A 26,483-nucleotide genomic window follows, 5' to 3' on the forward strand; every position below is an offset into this window, starting at 1 on the left:
CAAGTCACTTCACTGTGCCATTAGAGTTAGTTACAGCGACCTCTTTGACAGTATCCTTCTGAGATGTACACAAATGAAGAACACATTGTGAAAGCCAAGTGTCAGTGATGACACTTTTGAAGAAGTTACCTGGCTTCAGTGGTAATTTTCATTCTTTCTCTAGAGAATGAAAGAACTTGCTTGAAGTTCTTGCTTCTGACCTTGGGGACACATCTGGGGCCTCACATCTTCCACTTCTTCACACTTTTGCAGTCAGGATCCCATTAGCTTAGGGACAGGGAAAGAGACACAAGCCAGGGCAAAATGCTCAGCTCACGGGCTCAGACTAATTCTCCGAACACCATGGGCAGATCTAAGAGCAGCCAAGGAAAAGTAAAGCACAACCCCTCTGCTTGTGGCAGGCTGTGCATGCCACATTCATGTGATCCAGCATCAATGCCTGCAGGGAAAACAGCAGCTTTCAGGCAAGTTAGTTTCAAGGATGGAAACAACTGAGTGTATTGGAAGGAAGGTGAGATTTCTGTTGCAGGGAGAAAAAATTAACATGGTAAATAAAAGAGCAGATCGGCTGAAGAGCACAGCTTCTCAAGAGGCCCTTGGCACTGCCTGGGGCCAAAACCCAGCTCAGCAGAAGAGCAGGGCACGAATCCAGATGTTCATGTTGTCCCAGACTACATGCTCAGAGTACTCCCCAGTACCCAGGTAGCCTTTCACCACAACTGCTACTTACCTTTGGTATAGGGGCTGTACATTTACTGGAGTGTTTGGAGCACTAGATTAAAATGTCTCTGATGATCTCAATTTGGAAGCCCTTCTTCTACAAAATGTTTCACAGGAAAGTTTCTTTTTGGAGATGTACATACCAAAAAATTGCTAAAGACTGTATTGTTGAAGACAAATGTAAGAGCTGCTGTCATCTAAAATAAGCAGCTAGTGCACTTTGATGTACAGCAGAAACTTTTTGGATGTTACAAAAATAGCCCCTTGTATTAATCTGACAGGTCCAGCCCCCGCAGAGGTGTACAAAGCCTTAGCACAAGCAAATGCCTTTTGATGCCTTGCTGAGTCGCTACATCACCAGCTCCTCACGGAAAGCCTTCACCTAAATGTGTAATGTATGCTTCACTAATTGCTGTGATGTGTAAAACAGGGCGTGTGAGGATGATACAGGTTACAGGGGCTGGACTGTGAAGTTTAATTATAAGTTACAAAATCTCAGCATCATACAGATTGTTTGCATTAGTGATCTGAGGCTTCTTACATCTTACTGCAAGAAGTCTATAGCTTTAGCTCATCAAGCGCATTCATTTTCCCTTAAGAATAGGAGAATTTCATCTTCAGGAAACAAATTAAACAAATACTTTTTATACTAAATATGCTTAACCTAAAGCTTTCTCCTTATTATTTCATAAATGCCTTGAGATTATAGGGGCTCAGCTAGCTTAGTAAAGATGAATTGCATGTGATCCTGGGAATACAGCCATTGCATTAGTTATTCTTCCTTTCCATGGCATCAGGCTTTTTGTAAATAATCTGCATGTTTAATCAATGGAGACTAATTAAGAAAAAGGGGCATGCTTTATTGTTGCATTAAAACCTGTTCATTGCCATAGGCAAGATGTCATCAATATTTCTAGATGAAAATTACTACTTGCAATGTGCATCATGGAGAATTTTACTGTAACCATTAAAAAAGCTAAAAGAATATTTTATCACTGGGTACAAACAGCCATATGCAGATTTACAACTATGTAACCAAATGCATAATTCATACGTGTATACGATATTTTGGAAGAAAGGGATTATAATGAACTTGATTACTTCAAGGATCCTAAAAGACAGAAATCTCTTTAAACTACCTCCAGAGCAAGTCTGCTCTAAATAAGACCAGCCAAGTGCTAATATCAGTTATTCCACTCTAAGTATGTACTTTCTTTATCGACTTTAACAGATTTTTCCTTAATTCACAGTGGTAACAAAACAGTTACCACTGCCCCAAACCAGCTGATTTATATGCCAAATAGCATGGCAGAGTAAATGCCACTTAAGGCCAGATCCATCAGCTTTTTTCATACAATCACTCACATTGATTTAAGCAGAATCAATCAAGTCAGCAGGATTCAGTCAGGCAATGTCTATATTAGCAATAGGAGCAGCACTGTGGGATGAAATAGCTTGTGCTGGGAGCCTGATGTCTGTGCCAGTGGTATGCTGGAGAGAGGATGTTACTCCAGCTGAGCTCCTGCTTGGCCCCACAGTTACCCATTAGCAGCTGGAACAAGCACAGCAACTGGGAAATTCCCTTCAGAAATGTTCTTATAAAAACAAGGATGTGGACACATCCCCAGATGGCCACAAGCCTGCCAGTATCTCACACACTTCATCACAGTTTAGTGAAGAAGAGGTGTTATGGATCAGTCTTCCCAGGACACCACAAGTGCTGGGTCATTCCCGTGGCTGGACTTGTTCAAGAGACAGACGTGCTATATACACTTAACCTGCTTAGAGACCTATATTGTATGTGTATTTTGAGGTCCAGACTGATAGAGAAAGAAAGGTTCAGTGAAAGGGACACCCCTCAATGAAAGGTGCCAAGGAAGAACTCAAGGATGGACAAGAGTTTCACCTCCAACCAAAGGAAAACGTTGTTTATTAACCACTGAAGTGACAGCTGCTACTGCAGCTATGTAATACTTCTGTATGTATGGAGGAGAAAAATTACTTAAATAAGCCCTTAACTAAAAGGGTGGCAGGAGTGTCTCCTGCAGAGAGGAGATGTTGCCCAGAACAATAACGCTGTGCAGATTCCCCAGGATACCTGAGCAATGAGATTGACTCTACTTACATGTGTGTTATGCTAACTGAATGATAACTAAGTCTTCATCTCCATGGGGATGGTGGGCCTAAACCAAGGCCCATGGGACAGGCAATAAGTGCCCAAGCTCCCCTGAGTCTTCTCTGTGGCATCCTAGGGAAGGGACTGCACATTTCCATGTCCTGAGGTAGCAGCACAGACTGTGTCCTGCAGGGCTGGACAGGCAGGGACATCCTTGGGGAATCATGGGGAAAGCTCATGTGTCTGATGAACGGCAGAGCATGGGGTGCTTGGGAACCTCTGTCAGTGCTTGAATAAGGAATCTGTTTTCCTAGGGTATTTCCCAAGTGTATCCAATCAGTGTAGTTCTTCTGAATTGAAACAACTGCCAACTAATTTGCACAAAACAGCATCAGTTCAACTTAACCAGGATGTGCCTGAGGGAAACAGGGAGCCAAGTATGATTACATCGCTACAAATTCCTGATTGTTTGCTCTCGCAATGCAGAAGGATCAAAATAAAATAGGGGTACAGTAAAAACACCATCACTTTTTAATAAGCTATTTTACCTCACTTTTTTCCATCAGTATAAATGAGACAGCTGCTTTGCTTTGTATCTCAGTACTCATCCAGGGTGCATATCCTTGAGCACCTCTATCTGTTCTATATTTCATTGCTGAAATAATGATAGAGATAAGCCAATAGAGCTGCTCCAGTACCAGTATACAAAACAGTCACAGCTCTCAAGAAACACAGAAATTAAACAAATTCTTTTTCCAAAAAAAGTAGTATACACATACACACTTACACATATATACAAACTTTTTTCTTACTGCCTACTGTGACTTCAGAAAAGGTAATATATTGATTATTTTCACCAGGGACATGCCAATCATGTAATCAATGCATTTAGGTATTTCCAACTGTGTCTCATTTCTCTGCTGTTTTTTGCAGCTCTTCTGCATTAGACCCAGCTGGAAAATACAACTCTGATGATATTTTGACTATTTGTGATTTATATGTCAAATCCACATTAAAGTCCTTAAATTCTTTTCAAAACAGTTTTCAACTGATAGTGGAACCATTGGTGTGTTCTTAGTTAAGAAATTACTGCTTTAAGACAGTGTCTCAAATTCTATAAATTTTAGCATCTCCTTTCAGGCTCCTCTTGAATAGCAGAAGTTTAGGCCAATTGATTACTCTGCTACTTTCTCAGGAGATAATCTTGTTTCCTCCATCTTGTTATGGATTTTTTAGATGTTCAAGTAGTGGTATGTGTAGATGTAGAAGTACACATCTTTTCTTGGTAAAAATCCTTCAGCTTCTGGATGACTTAGTATCTGTCCTCATCAGACATGAAAGGTTTATACACTATACATAGTACTGTAAATTCACAATAAATTGCAGTAGATGACTGAAGGTACTTTGAAATCCAAAGTATTGTTAAGTTCCTCTGGGCTTTCTCAGGGCATCATGGGCACAACATCTCACCGGAGCAGTCTTCTGTGGGTGCGTAATTAAAAGCACGATGCATGGCTAACCTTAAAATCTGAGCCATTAGGAAAGTCTGTGCATATAAGGATTTGGTAGGCTGGGTCCTTCAAATGCTACCTATGATTTTGGAAGTATAATCAAAAATTATAAGTAGTGTATCAACAAGATCTAGATGTGTAATTTTTATTTTATTACTGCAATTTCTCCCCTAGCAGAAAGACTTCTTCTGTAGATCTGTACATACTGAGATGATAACTGATACAGTTTTATCTTTGATCTAATTCATTGTAATGATTTGTAGGTATTTGTTTCTTAATTTTGCATCTTCATTCAGATATTTTTTAAGTAGTTAGATAACCATAGTGTTTAAAATTGCCCACTGATCAAAAGGTATTACTGGGTGCTTTCGTTCTGACATGACAGCAGAAAATCATCTTACTGACACAAAAATTCTTTGCTTGTTTATGTGTTCATTTATGTTCTGTCACTATTTCTTCTCTGTTAATCCTGTTTTTTTCATCTACCTCCTTAATAATCCATTAAATCACTCACCTGGCTTTTAGAAAGTTCCCTGTCTGGATAAACTGAGATAGAAACCATTCACACTCTTCACACCACTGCCAATAACGAGATTATTTACCAATTATACTATTATGTGCAAAATCTCATTTGATTATACCTTAACTATTCTGTTTTTCCCTCCCTACCTCACAGATGATGGAAATGCTTAAAACAAGTTAAGGTAGTATGACACAGACTAACGTAAGTGTGAGCATGGCATCCAGGGGACAAGCTGTGAAATGTTTGCGCGCTTCTGCCAAAATACATTGCATGGCTTTCTGCTGTTGTCTCGTGTTTCTGATGTTAGGCAGCATGTTCAGCAACATGTGTTTCATTTATATTCCTAGCTCAGCTTTGGGTTTGTGTAGCCTTAATATTCTGCCTTTTTCAGTAGCTTGTGGCAGCTGCTAGTGGCAAATCTGCAGGCTGTGTTTGTCATTCTTGAGAAGCCGTCAGAAGTACCTGCTAGGATCAGGACCCCCCTGGATATGATTGTTTAGAAATCTGAGGTAGAAATGTTGAAGTGTGTAATTCAAATGGGTCAGGAACAGAATCAACCCTTCTGTGCTTGCTGGTGGAAAGCAGCAGCTCCCAGTTTGCCTTTTCCAGAAGTCAAGGCTGGTACTATCGCAGCTGGCTCGGCTACAGCATCTGTGCCTTCACAATGTGAATGCTTTGTGACGACTCCTCTGTTGTCAAACTCTTGCTTCATGTGACAGATGACACTTTCAGATTACAAATGTTGTTTTCACAGTCTCTGTTAAAAAAAGACTATTTTTGATGCAGGCAAATATGATGTTTTCCTGTGTTTGTAATACTTCTTTTAATCTTAGCATGTGTAAAGCTTATAAAGGTGAGACCAATCACAGCAGCTTGAAACTTACTTATCCACACAGGTCTTCTGGTGCTGCCTGTTATTTTGAGAGACAGGACTCAATTATTCCCTCCCTGGGTTTCTCTTCTCCCAGGATTGTCACTCATATTTTAGGCATACTGGCGGGGTTTTTTTGTCATGAGGCTGGTCAAATATTGACAGGTTGCCCAGCAAGGTAGTGTCACCTCCATCCTTGGAGATACTCAGAACTTGACTGGACATGACCGTGAGCAACCTGCTCTGGTTGAACGTTCTTAGAGAAGGGAATCGGAATACATGACCTCCAGAAGTCCCTTCCTACTTGCAGTTGTCAATGATTCTACAATTTCATGACTGTACAGGTGGGGATTAGAGTTAAGCCACTAAAATAACTTAAGCTATGCTGTAAGCCATCATTCAAAACCAGATCACCATATATCAGTGTGCTGGTCACTGTTCCACTTTTCTGGATGATAAAATGGTGATTATCAGATGCTGGTTATTACTTTCTGTATACCCAGTTCAACCACTCGCAACTGAGTTTACACATGTAGGTATTTGTTCTATTTTCAACAATATGTGCAACAATCTATGCAACAAAAATATGTGCTGAATAGCATGTGTTGTGTGAGAACAGGATGACTTATCAGAAACATCTCTACTTTTGAATTATTGGAGCTATGCCAGCTGATACTGACAGCTGTCTACATGATGTTTTTATAGCTCTTCTCAAGTTTCCCGTGTAAGATCCCTACCTCTGTTCCTAAGACATTAATGATTAGACTGTCAGAGCTGAGAAAATCCACCTAGCGAGCAAGGTCACCTTTGCTGTTCTTAGTAACAAAGAAAAATGCCAGGCTAACGAGGCTCAGGAAGTCCTAATTAACGTCAATGGCAAACTCAAAGCCAGGGGAAAATAGGGCTGGCAAAATAATTCTCTCTAGAGCTAAGATTGTTTTTTGAAACCATTGTAAAAGAAGCCTGGAAGTTGTATTTTCAAATATGGTTAGTGCTGGGGATGGGTTGCAGAAAAGAAAGAGAATCAATGATGGGTTTGTGATTTCCCTGCCTCCTTCTCCTCAGTGAGTTCCTCCTAGCAGTCAGAGCCTCTGAGACTCAATCAAGGCCCCGAGACAGGAGCACTGTATATCTCTGTTCCCACCAGCCAAGAAGTCACCATGCTCCTGCTTCAGCTTGGCCCCTTCACTCCCCAAGAAAAGTGCCTCTCTGGTAATACTGGAGCCATGACACGTGCAAAGCTGGGCCACCCCACACCTCACACCTCCTCCCCTTGCTGCCAGAAATCCATCTACCCTCGTCCTGCACAGCAAAACAAACAAGGGCCAACATTTACCCACAGTTGTCGTGCATAAATAGATGTCCCATAGACCATTTTTTGTAGGAGACTCCTCACAGATCTGTCTCTAACACCACTTAAAGTTCCTGAATTTGCCTTTGAGTCTTGTAAAATGAAATAGTCCCTTCTCCCAAAGCACCCTGTTAAGCATTTTTACTCCCATTTTCTTCCCTTGAACTACTCTTAGTCCAAAGTTCAGATTCCCTGCGTTGGGTTAATCCCCCTGATTGTCATGTCCCTCCTCTCAGTTCTCTGCCCCCCTTACAGGTTTGATACAACCAGCTGTTCCTCAGACACCCTTATCTGGCAGAGAGCTGCTAAGTCCTGCAAAGTTTCAGCCTATTCAAATGTATAATCTGGGTGTTTCATGCTGATCTCCTCACTCAGCCATCTCTGGTTTCTGTGTCAGCCCAGTGCTGCTGGAAGAAGCTTGGTTTCCCCACTGATTGCCTTCTATGGCAACTGAGTTGGAGACTCTTTTTTTGTAAGTGTGAGGAAGCAATCCATAAATGAGAGTGGTTTTGTTTTCAGTGCCCATATGTGGATAATAGCACCTGCAACCATGTTTTAAATTCCAGAAAGAAATATTCAAATCAGATTTGATGAACAAAATTCCTACCACCTTTCAGGAGTGGGAGAGTAAAACAATTCTCCGAGGATGCTGTGACCTCCCAGTGTTGGAAAGCCTTAGGGGTATATTATTTAACATCATCATAAGTGACTCTGGTGCAATTAGCCTACCTTGGGACAAGGAGTGGTCTGCATGACCCCTGAAGTTCTCTCCTGCGTGTTTTTGTATGATTCTGTTATTTTTAATGATGTTAAGAGCCTCAGCCAGAAAATTTAATCACAGTTCTAAATTGCGTGCATGTCTAAGTGGCTGACACCAGGACACAAATTTGCCAGTAAGAGATGACAGACCTGAAGAACCACTGCAGACTGTTGAATGTCATCATCTCCCTCTTGACACACATGCACACAAGAGTGTAAGTCCACTGTACACTGCCACTGCCTGCCTGTGTAATAACAGGCCAATTTACATAGTTAGTCAACTCCAGCAGTACCCACAGAGCAGATATTGTAGCTCACTGGATCATGCTCTCATTTGTTCCTCTGCCTCTTAGAGCTTCAGAGCATCCATACTTCATTAAATCCTGTGACTCAGTTACCTCCTCCAGTTATGTCATTATGGGCAAATGATGGGAATAGTTTTTCTAATGACCTACAGTGCAGTTTTATTACTCACAAGAAGGTTAAATCCTTCAAAGAATTATTCACAGAATGTCATCATTGATCCAAATGTTCACCTGTAATTTCATTCAAACTTCAGCCACATGGTCTCTGACCATGTCAGATTACGAGACTGGTTTCTTGTCCTGGTGGCTTCTCTCTGAAGTGTTTCAGTAACAGGAACATGTGCCTTTGGATTTACCATGACAGCCTCTGCACTTCCCAGGCAGGCATCTAGCTCCTCATATTGATGCTGGGTGGCCTTGAATATGTCCACACAGCTACTGTCTTGCTGCTTCATCTGCCCCACAGCAGCATTAAGCAAAAGTCAGTGCTCTCCGAAATGGTCACTGTCTGTCTCACTTGTCTACTGTTGGGTTTCCTCTGTTCCCTGTGTTTAGGTATCATCTGCACCACAAAGCTAGGCATGCCCCCCTCAGGACATTTCTTGTCTCATGTCCTAATCCCTGGCTGTCCTTAGCTGATAGATACTTATGCTAGCCTCTGTCATCTCCACAAGGTCTTCTGTCCTGACATTTCCACTTCACCCATCCCTCACTCATGCTGCTGTTGCAGTGCCACCACTGGGGCTCTGGGAACCATGCGTAACAAAAAGGGTGCACACCACATCTTCCTCTGCCCCCATCTGCTGTTCTCCACCACATGCTGATCCTCTCCAGTGTTGCCAGCTTTGATCTCAAGGTCAGATTACTCAGGGAGTAAACAAGAGTATAAGTGTTTTTCACTGGGCTGGTGTGTAGGCACAGCTCTCCTTTCCCCAATGCTCCTGTTGCTCACAAACCCAAAAGAATAGTGCTTGTTAACTTTCAGCAGAAACATACTCTTATTCATTTTTGAAAGTGTGTTCATGACTCAAGCAAGGAGTGCAGTCCCAGGCAGCGTCCCTGCCCCACCCAGAATATTAATATGACTTCTGGGGACGTGAAAGAGCTTTACGCAAATGGGGACTTGAGAGAGACACTGGACTGAGCCCAACAAAGCACATTGTTTCCTGGAAGTGCCTAAGGAGCCCTAACGAATTCAGCAGAATGATCCATGGACTGAGAGGTGTGTTCCTATCTAAGTGCTTTTCTGGCTGACAGCCACAGACCAACTTGCTCCTGAAAGCCCATGGGACAGCTGGGAAAGCAAAATCTGCCCAGTGGAATACCAGTGTCTCTCTTGCCCAAAGACTGTCCAACTTCCTGATGTGTGAAAATTGCAGTCTTTATCAAAGACATCAAAAAGCTCAGCAGACCTCAAGCTTTCCTTCATTCAACAGAGCGCAGTTTTAATCCTTCATTAGGACTGGCCAGCCTTTCTGCATCATGTGTCCCCAAAATACCGACATTTTCCTACAGCCAACAGCCACCAGTCAGACCATGAAGATCTGAAGCAGAATGAAGATTTTCATAGACAAGAGCAGGGTCCCTCTCCTACACTCACTATGTAGCACAGGTTGGCTGGGCTTGTGCTGGTATCTGCAACCCCAAACCCTGCCATACCAGCGGGACTCCTGTGTTAGGTGGAGGCTGTCAGTCCTATGGGAACCACAGTGCTTGGAAATCAGAGCTGAACCACTCATCAAACATAGCCAAAGGATGAGAAATTATCAACTGCCTTAAGGGTTGGATTTGCAGTATAATGTTGGCTTCCTTTATAGTGGCGGCATGTGATATCCCTTCTCTGCGTTCACACCACACAAAGAACTTAGCAGGCACAAACCTAGACAGGCCAGTAGCCTCTCACAACCTGTCAATATATTAACCTGGCAAGTTATTATACATGAGTTGAGTTAGAGCAGTCTGATGCTCTTGCACACACTGCTTTACCTGTCTTCCTGATGAACAGCTATTTTGGATTTTGTAGTCATTCAACACACTCATCTGTAAGAACATTTTATTATTTCTTAAGATATATTCCCCTTTTGTAGTCCTATTGACAGTCATGATAGCACCATGAGACCTCAAGCACTCATCTTCTTAATCACAGCATTTTCAGCAGAAAATGATCCTCTGAAATTCAGATTAGAGACAAAAAAGACTCCATCCTGGTGTCCATGGAACTAGCTTTTTTGTCATTACAGATTTCTGTTTCATATCAAAATGTGCACTGAAAAATATACCTCTTGATGCAGAAAACCATCTTCAACAGACTTGAAGTAGTGTAAAGGGTAATTAATAGGTTAGTCCCATCTCTAACCTCTGTGACGCAATTACAAACAAAATGCAAAAATATTCCCCTGCTGACAAATCTGATCTGTCATTAATTTTGGTCCTCACTGGAGGGAGAAGTGTGGTTAAAGGCCAGGAGACCATGTACCTTTGCAACTCCCTTTGTCAGCCAGCAAAAAAAAGGCAGCAGGTTTTTTTTTTTTCATTTTGGTACTGACTTGAGACACACAGAGCACCACTATCTGTGTGACAAAGAAATGCAGAAAAAAACAATTTCACTGCAATGAAGACATGCAGTCATCTTCAGTCTGTTACGTATTAAGGGGAGGGCAGTCATTCTCCAGAATGTCTGAAGCCAGCTCCAAAGGCAGAGCTCATATATTCTCAGAGGTGTTGAGCTCAGATCAGCTCTGAGGGGGAGAAAAACATGCCTCTGTCCAGTTCATGCCAGAGGAGATCTCAAGAAGTAAATCAAAGGACACTAGGGACAGATCTTTGGTAAAAGCATATCAAAACTTTGTCTAATTTGTTTGCACTCCTGTTGTAAAGCAGACTCAGCATAGACAACATGATCTACAAATGGAATATGTTACTAAATCAGGACATAGCTTACTGGAAGGATGAGTAATGATTTCATCTAAGGCATTATATCTTCCTATCAATAGCATATCTCTGTGGGGAGCATGTTCACCTCTAGCTGAAGATCATATAATCCTTGTAGGAAAGACTTTAGGAGCCTGCCTCAAGGACATGGCACACCAAGCACACCCAAAAAACATGGCACACCCAAAAAACAGTGGATCAGATGGTCTCTTGTTGAGATCAGATGTGCACAGATATGTACAATCCATGGTACGTGCAATATCCAGCACATAATCCCTTCAGTTTGTAAAACTTGCTTCTGCCCAGATATGTGGGAAAGGGACACTTGGTTAGGCCAGCAGAGAAAGGGGTGATTATCCTGCATACTGAAATGATCATAGGCACTGTGACCTCTGGATCTGAGGCATCCCAGGCACACATTCATGGGATTGGGGTGTGATGCAGATTGGACCAAGTGAGCATGGATCACACCGTGGGTGGTTCTGTGCCTGTACACCTCCATCCTGCTAAACTTTTGGACCAAATATATAAAACACTCAAAAGCTGCCCAGAGAACTTCTCTGAACAGAGCCAGATTAATGGGTTAATGGTTGGACTCAATGATCTTAGAGGTCTTTTCCAACCTTAATGATTCTTAATGATTCTATGATTCTAAGAGTACGTGTATATGGGGAGCTGTACTGGGTTAAATATCAAAATCACAGGATCACAGAATTGGTAAGGTTGGAAGGGACCACAGTGGGTCATCTGGTCCAACCTTCCTGCTCAGGCTAGAACTGAGCCCCTTGTCTTATCTCACGTGCCTAGCCCTGTTGGATTGTAGCTCGTAAACCTATTAGCTTCTGCATCCAGGCAGCACCCTCAGTGCTGTTTTCCACATTCTTCCCTCTTCTCTCCAGGCTGATCCTGTCATTTAATCCCTCAAAAGCATCCTACAAAATTATCTATTACTGTTTGTTCCCACAGTAGAGCCCTGATAGCTTCATCCTCAGTTTCCATGCCCTTCTCTGTTCTGACCCTCTTGATGCTCACCTTGTCCTCCCTCAAAATGTCACAACTAAGATCGATTCCATGCTTCAATTCCTTAGCAAACCACACTAAATCATTTCATCTTCATCATCTTTGTCAAGTTTGTGGTGCAACCTTTCAAAAGTTTCCATAAAATCAACTCTATGGCTTTTGCTGCTTATCTCCTCCTTTCCTCTGAGATGACTCATTTACGTTTCCTCTTCACAGTGCCTCCTTCTCACATTTCAGGCCTCCTGCAAAACAAAACCTTCTCCCAGAGTGCCACCAAAGCAAATTTCAAATCATACCAGTTTTCAGGTTTTCCTCAGGTTTGGAACATTTTCAGGAAATCAGTCTTTTCTGTGCTGCTTTCAAGTCATCCTTTGACCTCCCACCTACTACTCCTGCCTCTGGTGCTGAGGTGTTGCCTTCAATGGGACACAGGCAGTAGCTCTCTTATGGTCCTCTGTGGAGACAAAGTATGGGCAGCTGGAGGAGGAATCAATGCCATGACCCTGCCCAAGTTAGCCTTGCTTGAATTCACCTCAAAGTAAACCAGAATCAGTCTTCTTCTGCCATTTGTTTTTAGTACCAGGGGCCATCCTGGGTTCAAAACATGTTTTTTGGGGAGGAGATGCAGCTGCTGCATGTTTCCTGCCTCCATTCTAAGTTATTAGAAATGGAGAGTATTTTAAACACCTATAAATGATGTGGCATTACATTAAAATTATATTGAGTTCCCTTTGGAAAGTGAAAAGAAATCCGTGAATGAGGTTTGGATAGGGAAAGTGTCTGGGGATGTCTATGTCCAGATTTATTTTTTTTTTTCTTTCCCAGGCAAAAAATAAAGGAAAGTGGCACTATGACCACATGATACTGTCTCAGTAGACTCTCTCGAGCAAAGTTCAGCATACTACTCACCATCCAGAGGACATTCACTCACCTCTTCCTTGTGTGTGGTGCTCGAGCTGGGTATGAGTCTTAAAAATATTTACCATATCCAAGCAGCTATTTCAGCTCTCTGATTTACAAGAAATTATTTGCCTGACAGCAGCCGCCTCTGAAGTAGTTTGTAATTAATACATCCATTTTCAGATTCCTTAAAGATAACATAACAGATTAGAAAGATCAGAGATGCCACAAAGATTTCTAAATAACAAGAGTTAGTTGTGATTAAATAGATCATTGTAGAGTGACAAATAGACTTGTCAATTACATATCAAAGTTAATAAACAAGAAAGAAAAGGAGTACTGATGATTTAAGAAAGCATATACAATAGCAATTCATTCAAGTCTGTAACCCAGACTGCTTTTAGGTGGCTGGCAATTTTGAGTGCCCTGCACTAGACTTAAAAGGTTAAGTTTTGGTGGGGGTTTTTTTGTTTGTTTTTTTGGTTTTGTTTTGGTGGGGTTTTTTTAAGATGAAGATGCTACAAAAATTACATCCAAAATTACAGGGTTTGAAAGGGCTAAATCCATTTTACCAAAGTCACCCATGATGGACATTATATCCTGCAGCAAAAACTCTGAAGTCATTTGTATTAGGTTTTCAATTATGTTGGAAAATATGCACAAGTCATAATTTAACTGCATTGCTTGTAAATTTTATATCTAATTAATTATAACTTATATAAAATATTATGATACTCCATTCACATGATTAGAATTTAATTAATTTGTAGTTTACATACCCCTAATAATAAATGTTTTTGTAGGACCTTGGTCTAGAGGCTTTTCATCAGCTTTAAAGGGAACTCTGTCACTGACAGTGGTAAAGTTTACTGAGTACTACAAAAACTGTCTGCTTCACATAACCTTTCATGAGCACATTATATGAAAGGTGACAGGCAGTATTTATAGATTGTGTGAGGGAAAGCACAGGTAACACTCAGACTCCCTTGAAAAACCTATGAACCAGGTAGCAACTTGCCACTGCTGGCCTGGGGATTCACCGTAGTGCAGTAAACAGCCAGTGTCACTTCCCAGGCAGAAAATTAAACACAAAAAATCATCCAAGTTGACTGAGTATACTTCATTCCAGTGATGTGAGGGTGTGACAGTTTCCTCTTCCTACCTGTTGGTTTAGGAACTGGTTTTCTAATTAAAGCATCCTGAAGATTTATTCCAGCATCTTTTCAGGAACAGCAAACTTAGTCAGACGAATGTGGTTTTAAACACTCTCTGATAGAAACATCTTAAAAAAAAATAATACTTTGCTCAGAAGAATAAAAAACAGGGACCATATACATCCTCTGGCTGATAAACGCTCTGTTATTTTAGAATGTTACAGTCACGTTTCTTGCTAAGGGTAGCATCTGTCTAGAGGAATCCAATTAGGTAACACTGACCATTTACACAGCTAGTCAGGAATCCTCATTTTCCTGTTGTTCCTCATCATCCATGATACTATGAGAAGGTGCAGCAAACTGTTTCCATGAATTGCAGACAGTTTCCCCCTCTGCTTTAGCCTGGGACACACACAAGATCACTGTAAGCCATGCTGCTGGGGTTGAGGGACCAGCCTTTTTTCCCGTCTAAACCTGAAGTCACACACACCACTTGAAAAATCAATGACTGACTGGGTGAATATTGTTGGGGGGGGAGGAATTTTGAAGTGAGGTCAGTGCTAATTCACCCTCAGGAGAGGAAGGCGGTTTAGTGGCTGACACAGTGCCTTGGCTGCAGGTTCAGGACAGTGGGGCAGGCATGTCCTGTGAGACCTGGACTCCACTTGCCTGTAGTTCCCCCTCTGGGATTATAAGTGCTAAAAAGAACTGGTTGGACATATTGGATAACAGATGGATATATTCATGGCAGAAAGACTTGCAGGGCCCTTACATGCAACCATGTCTGTTGAGGTCCCCAAGTCCCCACAACACAAATTGTTGAAGGACGGTATGTAATTTTGAGGAAACATCACTATGGATTTCCCTGCCCTGCCCTGTCCTACATATCCAGAAAAAAGGTATAGTCTGAGTGGACTTCTGGTCAAACCTCACGCATGAAAGGTAAGAACTTTGTTTTCACACCTGCCTATTCCTGGGGAATGCCTGTTCCCAGGCTCCTTTGGCCATTGCAGACCTGTCCTTTCACGTGCCCTCATACTCTCATCGACCCTGTGCTTGTCTCATTACATATTTATACCATCACAGTAATGCCTCTTCACGCTACCCCATCACAGAGCAGGAGCTCCCCAGAGTGTTGGCTCAACACAACATCCTTAGTTCACAAGCCTAGCCCAGGTCACTCTCACTCCCAACACTGTGTCACTTCTTTCTCGTGCAGCAGAGATCTCTGTTTTACTGCCGTGCACAACACACAGATTTATTTGCCAGAGTTACTAAATATATGAGCTGGTACAACAACCAGTTTCCGCCAAGGCTGCAGGAAAAGAGGCTGTAACCTTCTGTCAGAGCCACAAGCTCCATGAGAAAACAGAAGGTTCCACATGAGGGAAGCACGGCACATAACCACTTAATAAAAACAACCCAAGCCCGCCAGGGAACTGGCAGAATTTACAGGCATTGTGCTGGGAACAGAAATCCAGCCCTCACGGTCAGCACAGCACTATTAGCAAACACACACAGCAGTTAATATTTTGAGGTTGTTTTAGCTATATTTGTGTACCTTGATAGGTGACATTTCCAAGACACTACGAGTCTCTGCTGAGTTGGACTTATCATGAATAGTGAACTTGCAGCTGAGCTTGGAAAAATCCCTACATCACAGAGAAATAAAGTTAAGTTTGCAGAGTCATTTATGCAGGGAAGGGTATTCCCCAAAGTTATTTATCAGCCTTCTAGTCCCCTTCAACCAGAGACAAATGCCTTGTGCTACCACTACAAAAAGTAGACCTGGAAACCTACCTCTGCCTTCACCAAGGATCAGCTTCCTGCCTTTCCCCAAGTCTATTTTCTCATTTGTTTCTGTTAGTGCAGCTAAACATGGGTGGGAGTTCTCTCCTGGGTGATGTTCCCAGCAGGTAAAACCTCCTGTGAGGTTTTGTTCTTCAGTGGTTCCTTGGCCATCAGGCTCTCTGCCATAGGGATGCCCATATGGTCTCTTTCTTGATGGCACTCCAGCATCAATCAATCCTGCAGGGCAATCATCTCTGTCCATACTCCCAGGCACCCTACAGATGGTTGTAGGTAAGATGATGGCCAGAGCCAGGTCTGCAAAGGGATAAATGGAGTCATTTAGAACAGTGAGGTAGGAGTTGGACAACAGATTTCATTAAAGTCAAACCTAGAGCTACTGGTGACTCAGATGGACATGCTGACAGCAGCTGTAAGCAGAGCTGAAAGAGCTCGTGAATGACACCTGCGAATAGATGTCTCTGAGACCCCTGCAGACAGTTTAAGGTAGGGAAATTCCTGCTGGCCACATATGGAAAAAACCTGTGGGCTTGGAGCCCTACTGTAAAAGCTGCTGAGACCAAACTCTCCTCCCCAGCACTGTCCTTGCCCAGCTCTTCATCACAAGGAGCACAGGGGAAAGCCCTGTGATTCGTAAAGCTGCTGTAACCCAGAATGAGACAAATGGAGGGAAAAATGTACTCAACAGTTGTTTCGGCACCTGATTGTTTTTGGTTTCTTAGCAACTGTGTGAAGAGAAGCTGCTTGAGATCTGAGCTGTCTGGTCAAATCCAGCAGGCATCCCTCTACGGAGGACAGCTCTCCTCCTCTCTGCTCATCCACACAGGGAAATGGCAGAAGCCCTCCCAGGGCAGGGAGGGTGGCAAACAAGCCAGCCAAAGCAGAAAAACAAGATTGGCCCCTTGTCCTTCTCTCCACTGAGGACCAAAAGGAGAAGGTACTCATCAGACTCCTCATGTGTGGTTCCTCCAGACGTGGAAATCTTGTTTGGGATTAGACTGCTTTTATTTTAAAGAGAATGGAAAGGACAAGGAAATCTTGCACTAACAGCTGCAATCAGTGACATTCCCAAGTTGCACCCAAAACAGGAACCATGGAAGGGAAGTCAGCCTCTTCTGTGCCTCAGTGTCATGGTCAAGCTGGAGGGGTACCAGAGGACGCTCCTGCAGCTCCAACCATCAGCCACTCCAATACTGCAAATTAAAAATTAGAGTTATGGCTTTGTGCAGTGGGATCCCAGTGTCCTCCTGCACAAGGCATTCACCTCCCCTCCTGGCAATGCAGGTGGCTCAGTTACAGCACCCTTCACAGGTTGTGATCACTGCTATTGAGTGCATGAAAAGCTGTTTACGTCGCTTTTCCCTGTGATCAGCAGTGTCAGTCTCTCGCAAGTCCCTTGAGTCCACAGAGAGAAAGGGCTGATTTTGCCAGTTTCAGATCTCTGTGAGTGTCTCAGCTGAAGGAGTTTTCAGCACTGGTGCAGGGTTTGTGTGGGTCTTGGTATAGGAGCAGCCATTTCATTGTGTTGGTTTTCAGGGACAGTGTTTAAATCTTTAATTCATGCCTGTTACTGACATACTGGCCGTGCTTACTGCTAATAGCTTATTTCCATCCATACTAACGCTATCTCATTCAGTCAGATATAAGTAGGAGGATGCTGACCTGTAGTTAATCCTACATGTCCCTGACTGTTAATTTAATGACTATTAAATATTAATGGGAGCAGAGAACGCAAGTCAGATTACCTTTTCAACAGCTTAGTGCCCCTGTCACCAGGCTACAATGTCATCCTTGATCTTGCTTTTTTTTATTCCCTTTCTCCCAGTTTCATTTACAGGACAAAGAAAGATGCGTTTTAGAGAACACTTTGCAGTCAGGCAGCTATTGCAAGGATTAGGGCTGTACCAGGATATCCCACCTCCTAGGCGGAGTTCCAACCACCACGCTGTTGGATGAAAAAGGGGTGTGGTTTTTCGTCCAGACCTAGGAAAGGGCCCTACACCCCAGCTCAGTGGCTATGCTAGAGAAGGGGAGAATGCACACAAACACAGACACCCATGACCTAGATCCCCATCCTGATGCTGTGAAGAAAACAATCAGTGTTCAAGGAGAGATGTGAAGGGTATCTGGTGGTTGCAGTCCAACCCAGGGCATGGGAGTGCTGGTCATGGATCTACCTTTGCATATTTCATTAAACAAACTATGGTCTAGTACTGAGGGTGGACCCAGAGTCTCTGGTGCAAACCTTCAACACTGCAGTGCCAAGTGCCCTGTTGTGTTCCCAGTTTGGTGGTAGGAAAACTCTCCTGACTAGTCTGGAGTACAGAAGTGAATCCTACCTTCTAGAGGAGAGAGCTGAACATCACTCTTCCAATTCCTGTTGAGCATTAGCATGCCTTGATTCTCACAGGAAGCATCATCACTTCTGGTTATGCTTCAGAAAAAGAAAGCGATGTCCCCCACATTACCAACCAGAGATCATTTAATTTGCAAGCCTCTTAAATTTTCAGACAGTGGGGGACAGTGATGGTGGTGTTAAGATCTTTTTCTCTACATCTTTCCATGACTTTCTTTCTCATGGTATTTTCTTTTGATTCAGGCAGTTGTGATTGCATCCATGTCTAACTGCTGGAGGTATTTGTCTGTGCTTAAATCTATGTATCTTCATGTGATTATATTTTCCTGATTAGAAAGCTAATGAGATAAAGCAGAAATCAATCAAAGTAGCTGGGCTTGAAGTGCATTAATACTTAATACTACCTTTTACTATTGTAATTATTACTTATTTACTTTTTTAATTGCTATGTGGTTTACTTATCTCTATGAGAGACGTTTCTCAAGAGTATCTTTCTGGCTATAGTGTTTTATTTTTACAGAAAAATACAGGCATTTAGTGAGATGGAAATTACTTCCTTATTATTTAAAATTAATTCAGCCTGTCAAAATGAACTCATTGCCATGCACAGTGCTTCCTTTTTAATTCAGTCTCAGCCTTTCTAGCAATTGAAATTCTGTACTGAGATGATGTACATAGCAGGCTTTTTATACATATTAAACCCTACATATTAGGAGGATTAAGGCCACATATACATTTTAGAATAGGGCACATAATTATGAAACAAGTTTTGCAGCAGGGATAAAAGACTGCCAGTTTTTCCATTGGTTTTGTAAACTGCTTTGCTAGCCAGGAATGAAGCTGCAAGAATGCCTAATGGGAATAAAAGGGACTCTGTTGCCTGCTCCTTCAGGACTCTAAATTTTGCTAAATCAGGACCAAAGTAGAGAAAATATTTGCATATAAATAATTGGGATGCCAGTGCTCCCTCCTTTTCTCTTCTTAGAATAAAAAAGAAGAGAATGGAAAGCAGAAAAGGACAGAGGAGATTGAAACCTGTGATGGGTATAGGAAGAGAAAACCTTAATAAATGGGAGAAAATTGCCTGTCACCTGTGGAGGGAGCAATGAAAATAAGGGGGGAAGGGAGAGAACTTTCTGACAGCAGCATCTTGCTGTTTGGTTGGGCCTATGGGAATTTCTTCAGGATCAAGAATCAATTAGGACAGGAGGGGAGAGAAGAAAAGGCAGCTTTAAAAGGTCTTCCTACTTCCCACTCTGTCCTCTGAGCCTCTCTCAGCTCCTGCTGCATTCCCTCCTCAGAGCAGCTGAACACACTTGTGGCAGAGATTCAGTCCTCTGGAGTCAGCCCAGCGTGTGAGGAAACATCCCCTTGGTTCACCTGCCCTGGGCTGGTGTCCTGGTCACAATCCCTGAAAAAAAGGACAGCAGGAAGAGTTTGGAACAGCAGGAGTGATCAAGGAAAACCCTTGCTTGGGAAGGCACCTGAAAAGATTGCCACTCCCATAATTAAGAAGATGACCGTGGAAATTATTTTTCCATTTACCAACTGAATCCAAAAGTAATTAAAAAATTTCAATCAGTGTGGGCATGCCACAGACAAGCCTTTCAGTGTTACTCGTATCTCCAAGAGGGAGGATGTGGGGAGCAATAGACATGGCAGTGTGATCTCAGTCCCTGTGAAGGTGATGGAGCACATAGTCCTGGAAACTATTTCCAAACACAAAGGGCAAGAAACTGATTGGAAGTATTCATCATGGATTTACAAAGGGGAAATCACACCTGACAAAACCTGAAAACCTTGTACAGTGATGTGACTGCCTCAGTGGTCAAGGGAAAAGCAGTGGGCATTGTTTATCTTGATTTTAGACGGGATTTTGACAGTTTTTGCCACAAGCTGATGAAGTGTTGGGTAAATAACTAGACAGTGAGGTGGACTGAAAAGTAACTGAACTGCCAGGTGTAAAGGACTGTGATCAGTGGTACAAAATCCAGCTGGATGATGCAGCAGATAAAAAAAGGGGAGAAGTGTTAATGCACTAGGGGATTGTGCTGCTGTCCAGAGGGACCTCAACAGACTGGAGAAGTGGGAGGACTGGAACCTCGTGAAGTTGGGGAACCCCATGTCCCACCCCTTGGGAGGAACAAATCCAGGCTCAGTAGGGACCTCAGCAGTGTATGGAGTCCAGTAAAGGAGATAGAACCAGACTCTTCTTGGCAGTGCCTAAGGACTGCAAAAGACACAACAGACACAAACTGACATGCAGGAAATTTCATTTAAACTTAGGAAAACCCAGCGTGCATGGTCAAGCACTGGAGCAGGCTGCCAGAGAGTTGGTAGAGTCTCCATCCTTGGAGATACTGAAAACCTGACTGGACGTGGGACTGAGAGGCCTGACCCTCTGAGCAGTGGTGTAGGACCAGGTATCCCAGTGGTCCCTGCCAACCTCTACAGTTTTGTGAGTCTGTGACATCAAGACAAGAAAACAGCAGGCAACTGGCAGGCAGAAGATATGAATTTTGGTTTAATTGTTTGCAACAAAAGGCTGGTAAGAAACAAGGGGTTGGACTTGCCAGAGAGATGCAGTGGTGAGCAGGGGGATCACCACTGTTGCAGGGGAGGTGTTACAGCACACCCTGTATATGGCTAAATCACAGGGGGTGGGAGGTATCTCCCACTAACACTGTCTTGCTAAAATTTCATGCAAATGAAGGTCTGTGAAACAAACTGCAGTGGCAGGAACAGCCAGCTTCAAAACAGAGTCTCTTCAAGGAGGAGCAAGTAACAAGTGAAAAGATGAGAGGAAATGTCCTCAAGTTGCACCAGAGGAAGTTTAGATTATGTATGAGGAAAAAATTCTTCACTGAAAGGGTGGTCAGGCATTGGAACAGGCTGCCCAGGGAAAAGGCAGAAACACCATCTCTGAAAGTGTTCAGAAGATGTGCCAACGAGGCACCTATCTATGGACGTGGTTTGGTGGTGAACATGGTGATGCTGAGTGAATGGTTGGAGTTGATGACCTTAGAGGTCTTTCCCAACCTTAACGATTCTATGACTCTGATTCCCTACCCCTGGAATCCAAAACCTCAACAACTGCAGATGTGCTTTAACTTGTGCTACTTTGGTGGATGTTTCTGGTCAAAGAGGCACCTAAGAACTGCTAAAGTGCCAAAACTGTGTGGATAAGGGACCATGAGAAGAAATCAGACGTCTTTTCTCCTGTGCTCAGAGCCTTTTTTGTGCCACCAATTGTGTAATTTCTCCAGAAACACATCCGAGGTGGAAACACACCTGGGCTCTTATCTTCCCCTCTGTGCTTTGTTTCAAGTGTTTGCAATTAACTGAGGATCCTGACACTAAACTTTTTTGGGACAGCAAGGTGTTAGTGTTTTGCAGATTTAACACAAATTACTGTGAATCATCAGGAGTGTTTTATGGATAAGGTTTCTGAGGTTAAACAGACTGTGTTTTAATTTAAAGTATTTCATCTGTGCAATGCAACACAATATAGAAAAAACACCACATTTTTCAGATAAACTAGGAGATTTTAATATTTTTTAATGAAGTCTGATAGCTTCAAATATTGTCTAATGAAGGAACCTAAACCTGAGAAGTTATTATTATTTCTTTTTGAACATTTAATAACAGTTTCTGACATATTCCAATTTTACACTGTTTTGAATTATGTTACAAGTAGCAGTAATTAATTTTCTTAGTAATGTAACCTATTTTGGAATCACCAATACTGCCGTGAGTGAGTGGGTAACTCTAGGTACCGCAGTCCCCTCTAGTGGGGAAAATCAGACCGTGCTGATTTTGCAGGAGCTGCTGCATTAGCACTGGCTGGATGTAGAAGCTTTACGTTTCCCCCAGATATCCTGAGGACTCCGAGTCGATTTTATCTTTTTATGGTTTGTTATTTATTTATGGTATGTTATTTTTGTTCTGAAGGAGAGAGGGACATGTGAGGCTTGGGTTCAGTTCCTACTTGTGAACCTACTTGTGAGCCGTAATTCCCTACATGCCCTCCAAATCCTCCTGCTAAAAACCAAAAAGTTTTGCTTGAAATACCTAATTTCCACAAAACATTTTGGAAGGTAATTTTTTTTTCATCAAAAGGAAACCAGGTGATTCATGAAGGACAAGTTCAGCAGAGATCACCGTCCAGCTCCTGGCTCAGCAGCTCATCTAAACCCATTTCAAAATCCTTATGCACTGGCATTTTCTGATTCAAAACTATGCCCTTGTAACTTTCGCCTGTTCTGGGAACAAGAAGAAGTGACGTTTAGGTTTTAGGAAGCCATTACCACCAATATAATAAAGAATCCCCCCTCCCCAAGAACCATTTGTTACATTTCTGTTATGCTGCAGCTCTAAGGGAGAACTGTGTCAAATGCCCCACATCCCTTTTTATTTTTCTCTTACATAATTGTGGTCATGTTTTTAATTAAGTTAAAATAGGATATTGCACTGAGCTCCTCAGCAGCTTCTGAATTTTGTGATCTATCCCATCAATTGACTGAAATCAGAACACTGTCTCTGCTGGTACCACGTGCACTGAGAGCAAGCGACGGATATTTGCATGAACCAATTTATCTCTTAAAAATATTTCTTCTTGACTGAAGAATAAATTGCCTTTATCCTAATGTGGTAGGTAATGAATTGCATTTAAAATGCGTTTATTTTTAGCAAACAAATGCTAATGGCAGCTTGCTGTTAAAAATAGACAGTACAGTTGGCACAGAAATAAGGGCTGGGGAATTGTTCTTCCCTGATCAGTGGAAGTGCCCTCTGTGTAAGTCACCTGGGGAGAAAACATGATGTTCCTATGGAATTTAGTCCTTCTAACTGGGGGGATAGTGAACAGCAAGACACCACTGTCACCTGAGCCCTACTTTACAAATAGCCCCTGCAGTGCAGTCTCCTCATGGGGCTGTCGTACCTCCTGGGGGGGCAAAGGGTGTAAGATGGACATGGTGCATTTTTCTGTTCCTCTCTCCCTGTTGGATGTCAGTGGGTGCAATAGGGGGGGTTTATGTTCCTCTGGCTATGCCTGGCTACGGGGAGCAGGGGAATTTTGATGCAGGGAGCACCACAGCATCACCAGCTCCCACTCCTCTCTCAGCAGCTGCTTTTTTGACCAAGGGGCATTATCCTGGACAGGGTTTTCCTAATGTCTGTGAAATTTCCCTGGCTGCACTTTGAAGTGCATTACTTGTCACATTCCCAGAGAGAATGATTTATTCCCTTCCTTTTGGCAGCAGCTTTTTTCATAGTTAAGAGCGTTATGTCCAGTAAGTCTCCTTTCCTCTAGACTAAACAGATCAATTGCCCATGTTTCCTTGTACATTAAGAGTTCCAAGGCTTCTGACACTCTTGTTGCTCCACTCTTGTTTTTACCAAGTCGGTCCACTTCTCTCTTACGGTCTAGTGCCAAAAAAACTAACCATGCAGCTGAGGCCTTGCTGAGCAGCCTGGTAGACTCACTTTGCACACCTTGCAGATAAATTTTCCTGCTTGTTCATAATGGTAGGGCATTTGCCTGTTTTTCACAATGCAAGGGCCCCAGGGACTCATGTGGTCAGTTGGTCCCTAATTTTTGTATTGTACAACTCCTTCTTGTGCCCACACATTTATTGCTAATAAATTATGTCCTATTTTTTGGACCATTTCTCTGATTCATTTTAATACTGTTTCTGTCCTACAACACACTTGAAGCCCCTCCTGAATATCTGTGACCTACATATGGAGGACATCCTGTATTCTGTTGGAGATCCTCTTTTCCACTATCTTAAGTGGTTAAGGAGAGTATTTTAACAACATCAGATCTATGAAGATGCCCATGAAACTCTAATAAATGCAGTCCTTCAGCTGGAGAGTGAACCACTAATCACCACTCTAACAGTATGTTTCTGAGAAGTTTTGCATTTATTTTCATAGCATCTTATCTAAATAATGTTTCCTAAATACTATGAGAATGCTTTTCAGATTTTTCAGATTCATGGTTCAACTCTTTTAGTAGTCTGGCTTATAGAAGTGGAAAACAGATAACCTTCCAAGCACACAGGAGCTACATCAACTAATGTTCAGCAAATACTTGTTCTATACTTTCACTAGTTGTTTTTTTTTTTCATTTCATCCAACACTGATGGTGCTGCTGCAATACAAGGGCTGGTCTTCTCATCTCATTTTAATTCCTGGGTGAAGTGCCAGTTCTGGTAATTTGGTTACCAGAGAGACATACTCACAAGGTCTAGCTGCACCATCCAAATCTCCAAGGTGTGGCAAATGATGCCTGGGAGCAACTCGGCTGCAAAGCTGTGCTGGACTCCTGCTGTCAGCCCTGGCTGTATCAGCACTCTCCTCCCTTGGAAAAGAGGCAGTCTTTTTGCTTGCAAGTGTTGTCCTACGATTCTCAGCACTCCTGAGGTTGGATCTGCCCTGGGAATAGTTACATGGTGCATCATGGAAGAGCTTGCCTGTCCCTCTCAAGCCACACAGAGGCTATGTTCTTCAGCTTCCAATAAAATACACTAGAGCACATCTGCTCCCCTGCACAATTCATCCCCTCTCAAGCAGGGTCCCAGTGAGTCCCTGTGGGCCAGTGAGTTTTCCAGGACTGAGAGTTACGGAGACCAGGGATCTCCCCCTCGGTGGCAGCAGAGACCACACAGACTCCAGAAGCCCCTACTCACAGGGCTGAATGTCTGCCAGCCTCCAACATGTCCTTGCACTGGGGCTCCTCTGGCCCCAGACAATTTTGCATTGAAACCTACTGTTACACAGTTAGAAAGGAAGGGATGGTGTTAGCTTTTCTGTGAGAAGTTTTCAGTCACAGACAGGGAAGTGTTCTAGAAGTGAAGATGTGACACGATCCTGCTCATACAGGCTCAGGTCAGGAGACTGGCAGCTGCCACCATTTCACTGCAGAGGCACAAGCCTTGTATGAAACACAACCCTTACTGAAGGGATTACAAATCTAATTTTGAACATTATTTTCCAGATTTTGCTTGAAAGGTACATTCAAATAGGGCAGCATCCCCTTCTTCCTGCCGAAAGATCTTACATACAGAGCTCTAGACAAAAAATGCTGCCTTCATTTGGCAGAAAGGACCCAGTTTTCATGAAGGACCAGATAAGAAAGCTCAGTCTAAGTTGTTGCTGGCTGAAAATTACCTAAAGAGACTAAAAATTATAAGCTTAACCAGGGAAATTCCAAAATCCTGAAAAAAGTCTAGTAAATATTATTTATTTTATACATGATCGAGAGAAGGTTCTTATTTTGGAGGAAAAAAACCCAATGGGAAGTCCTTGATTATCTTCAGTGCTTCTCATTATAATATGATCTTAGGAGTTGATTTAGTTCTACTGGGTCAAAAAAGAATCAGAAAGGTCCAAAAGGGTTTTCAGCAGATGTACATTTTAACAGAAAACATGGCTGGGAGCCTAGATAAAAAGGACTAATTAAATTAAAGTAGAACTGATTCCTTATTTATAGATTTAGCATTTCCTGTGACCAAACCCATTATTCCCTAATTTTAGACTACAACCTAAACTGGGGTTATAACAATTAAAAGTCAGGGATCCAAATTAACGAAGATTTACCCGTGATGTCGTGTGTTTCATTAGCAGGTAACATGAAGAATTGCTATTTTATGACCTGTCACATATTTGAGTCATCTGTCAAGTTTTATCCTTACATGTTGAAGTTATTTGACAGCTCTAAAGTAGAAGGAAGCAAAACAGAAAAGAAGTTTTTTGGCTGGTGTCACACTGTCAGACAAATTTAACAGGTAATAGTCTACAATAGGCAATTAAAACACATTGGTCTCTTATTACAGAACAAATTTTACTCTGTGGGGCCCTAGGGAAATGCATCTCATAAATGTGCTATTTTTCTATAAGAAGACAGCACAAAATATACTTTCCCCGCATTAAAAAAAAAGAAAAAAAAAAGAAAAAAAAGAAAAAAAAAAGATAAAGAAGCAGAAATGCTGCTACTTCGCAATGCGCAGATGAATAGATGAATACTGATTTGGGGACCTTACATAACAGGGAAGCAGAAAGAACCACCTGCAAAACCTCAACACTTGTCTTCTGCTGGGGTGCAGCTGCTGAGTCCCCAAATACCAGAGTCAGGGGAATCACAGACCTATA

General features: G+C 42.5%; 1 protein-coding gene across 3 annotated transcripts in view; it reads left to right on the top strand.

The window, feature by feature from the left end:
• Window positions 1–26,483, top strand: part of LHFPL3 (LHFPL tetraspan subfamily member 3) — a 246,487-nt gene that overhangs the window by 204,695 nt on the left and 15,309 nt on the right. Inside the window, exon 3 of one of the 3 annotated variants that reach the window (XM_050323650.1) lies at window positions 5,024–5,071. The exons of 1 other annotated variant lie outside the window; for it this stretch is intronic. In XM_050323650.1, coding sequence (XP_050179607.1) covers window positions 5,024–5,040 — 17 coding nt within the window. In that variant the 3' untranslated portion in view covers window positions 5,041–5,071. The remainder of the gene's footprint in view (window positions 1–5,023; window positions 5,072–26,483) is intronic. One more of the 3 variants, XM_050323651.1, reaches the window with a different exon arrangement.

The sequence above is a fragment of the Myiozetetes cayanensis genome, unplaced genomic scaffold (genome assembly GCF_022539395.1).
Source record: "Myiozetetes cayanensis isolate MyiCay16 unplaced genomic scaffold, myiCay2020 scf3, whole genome shotgun sequence".
NCBI classification, from domain to species: domain Eukaryota; kingdom Metazoa; phylum Chordata; class Aves; order Passeriformes; family Tyrannidae; genus Myiozetetes; species Myiozetetes cayanensis.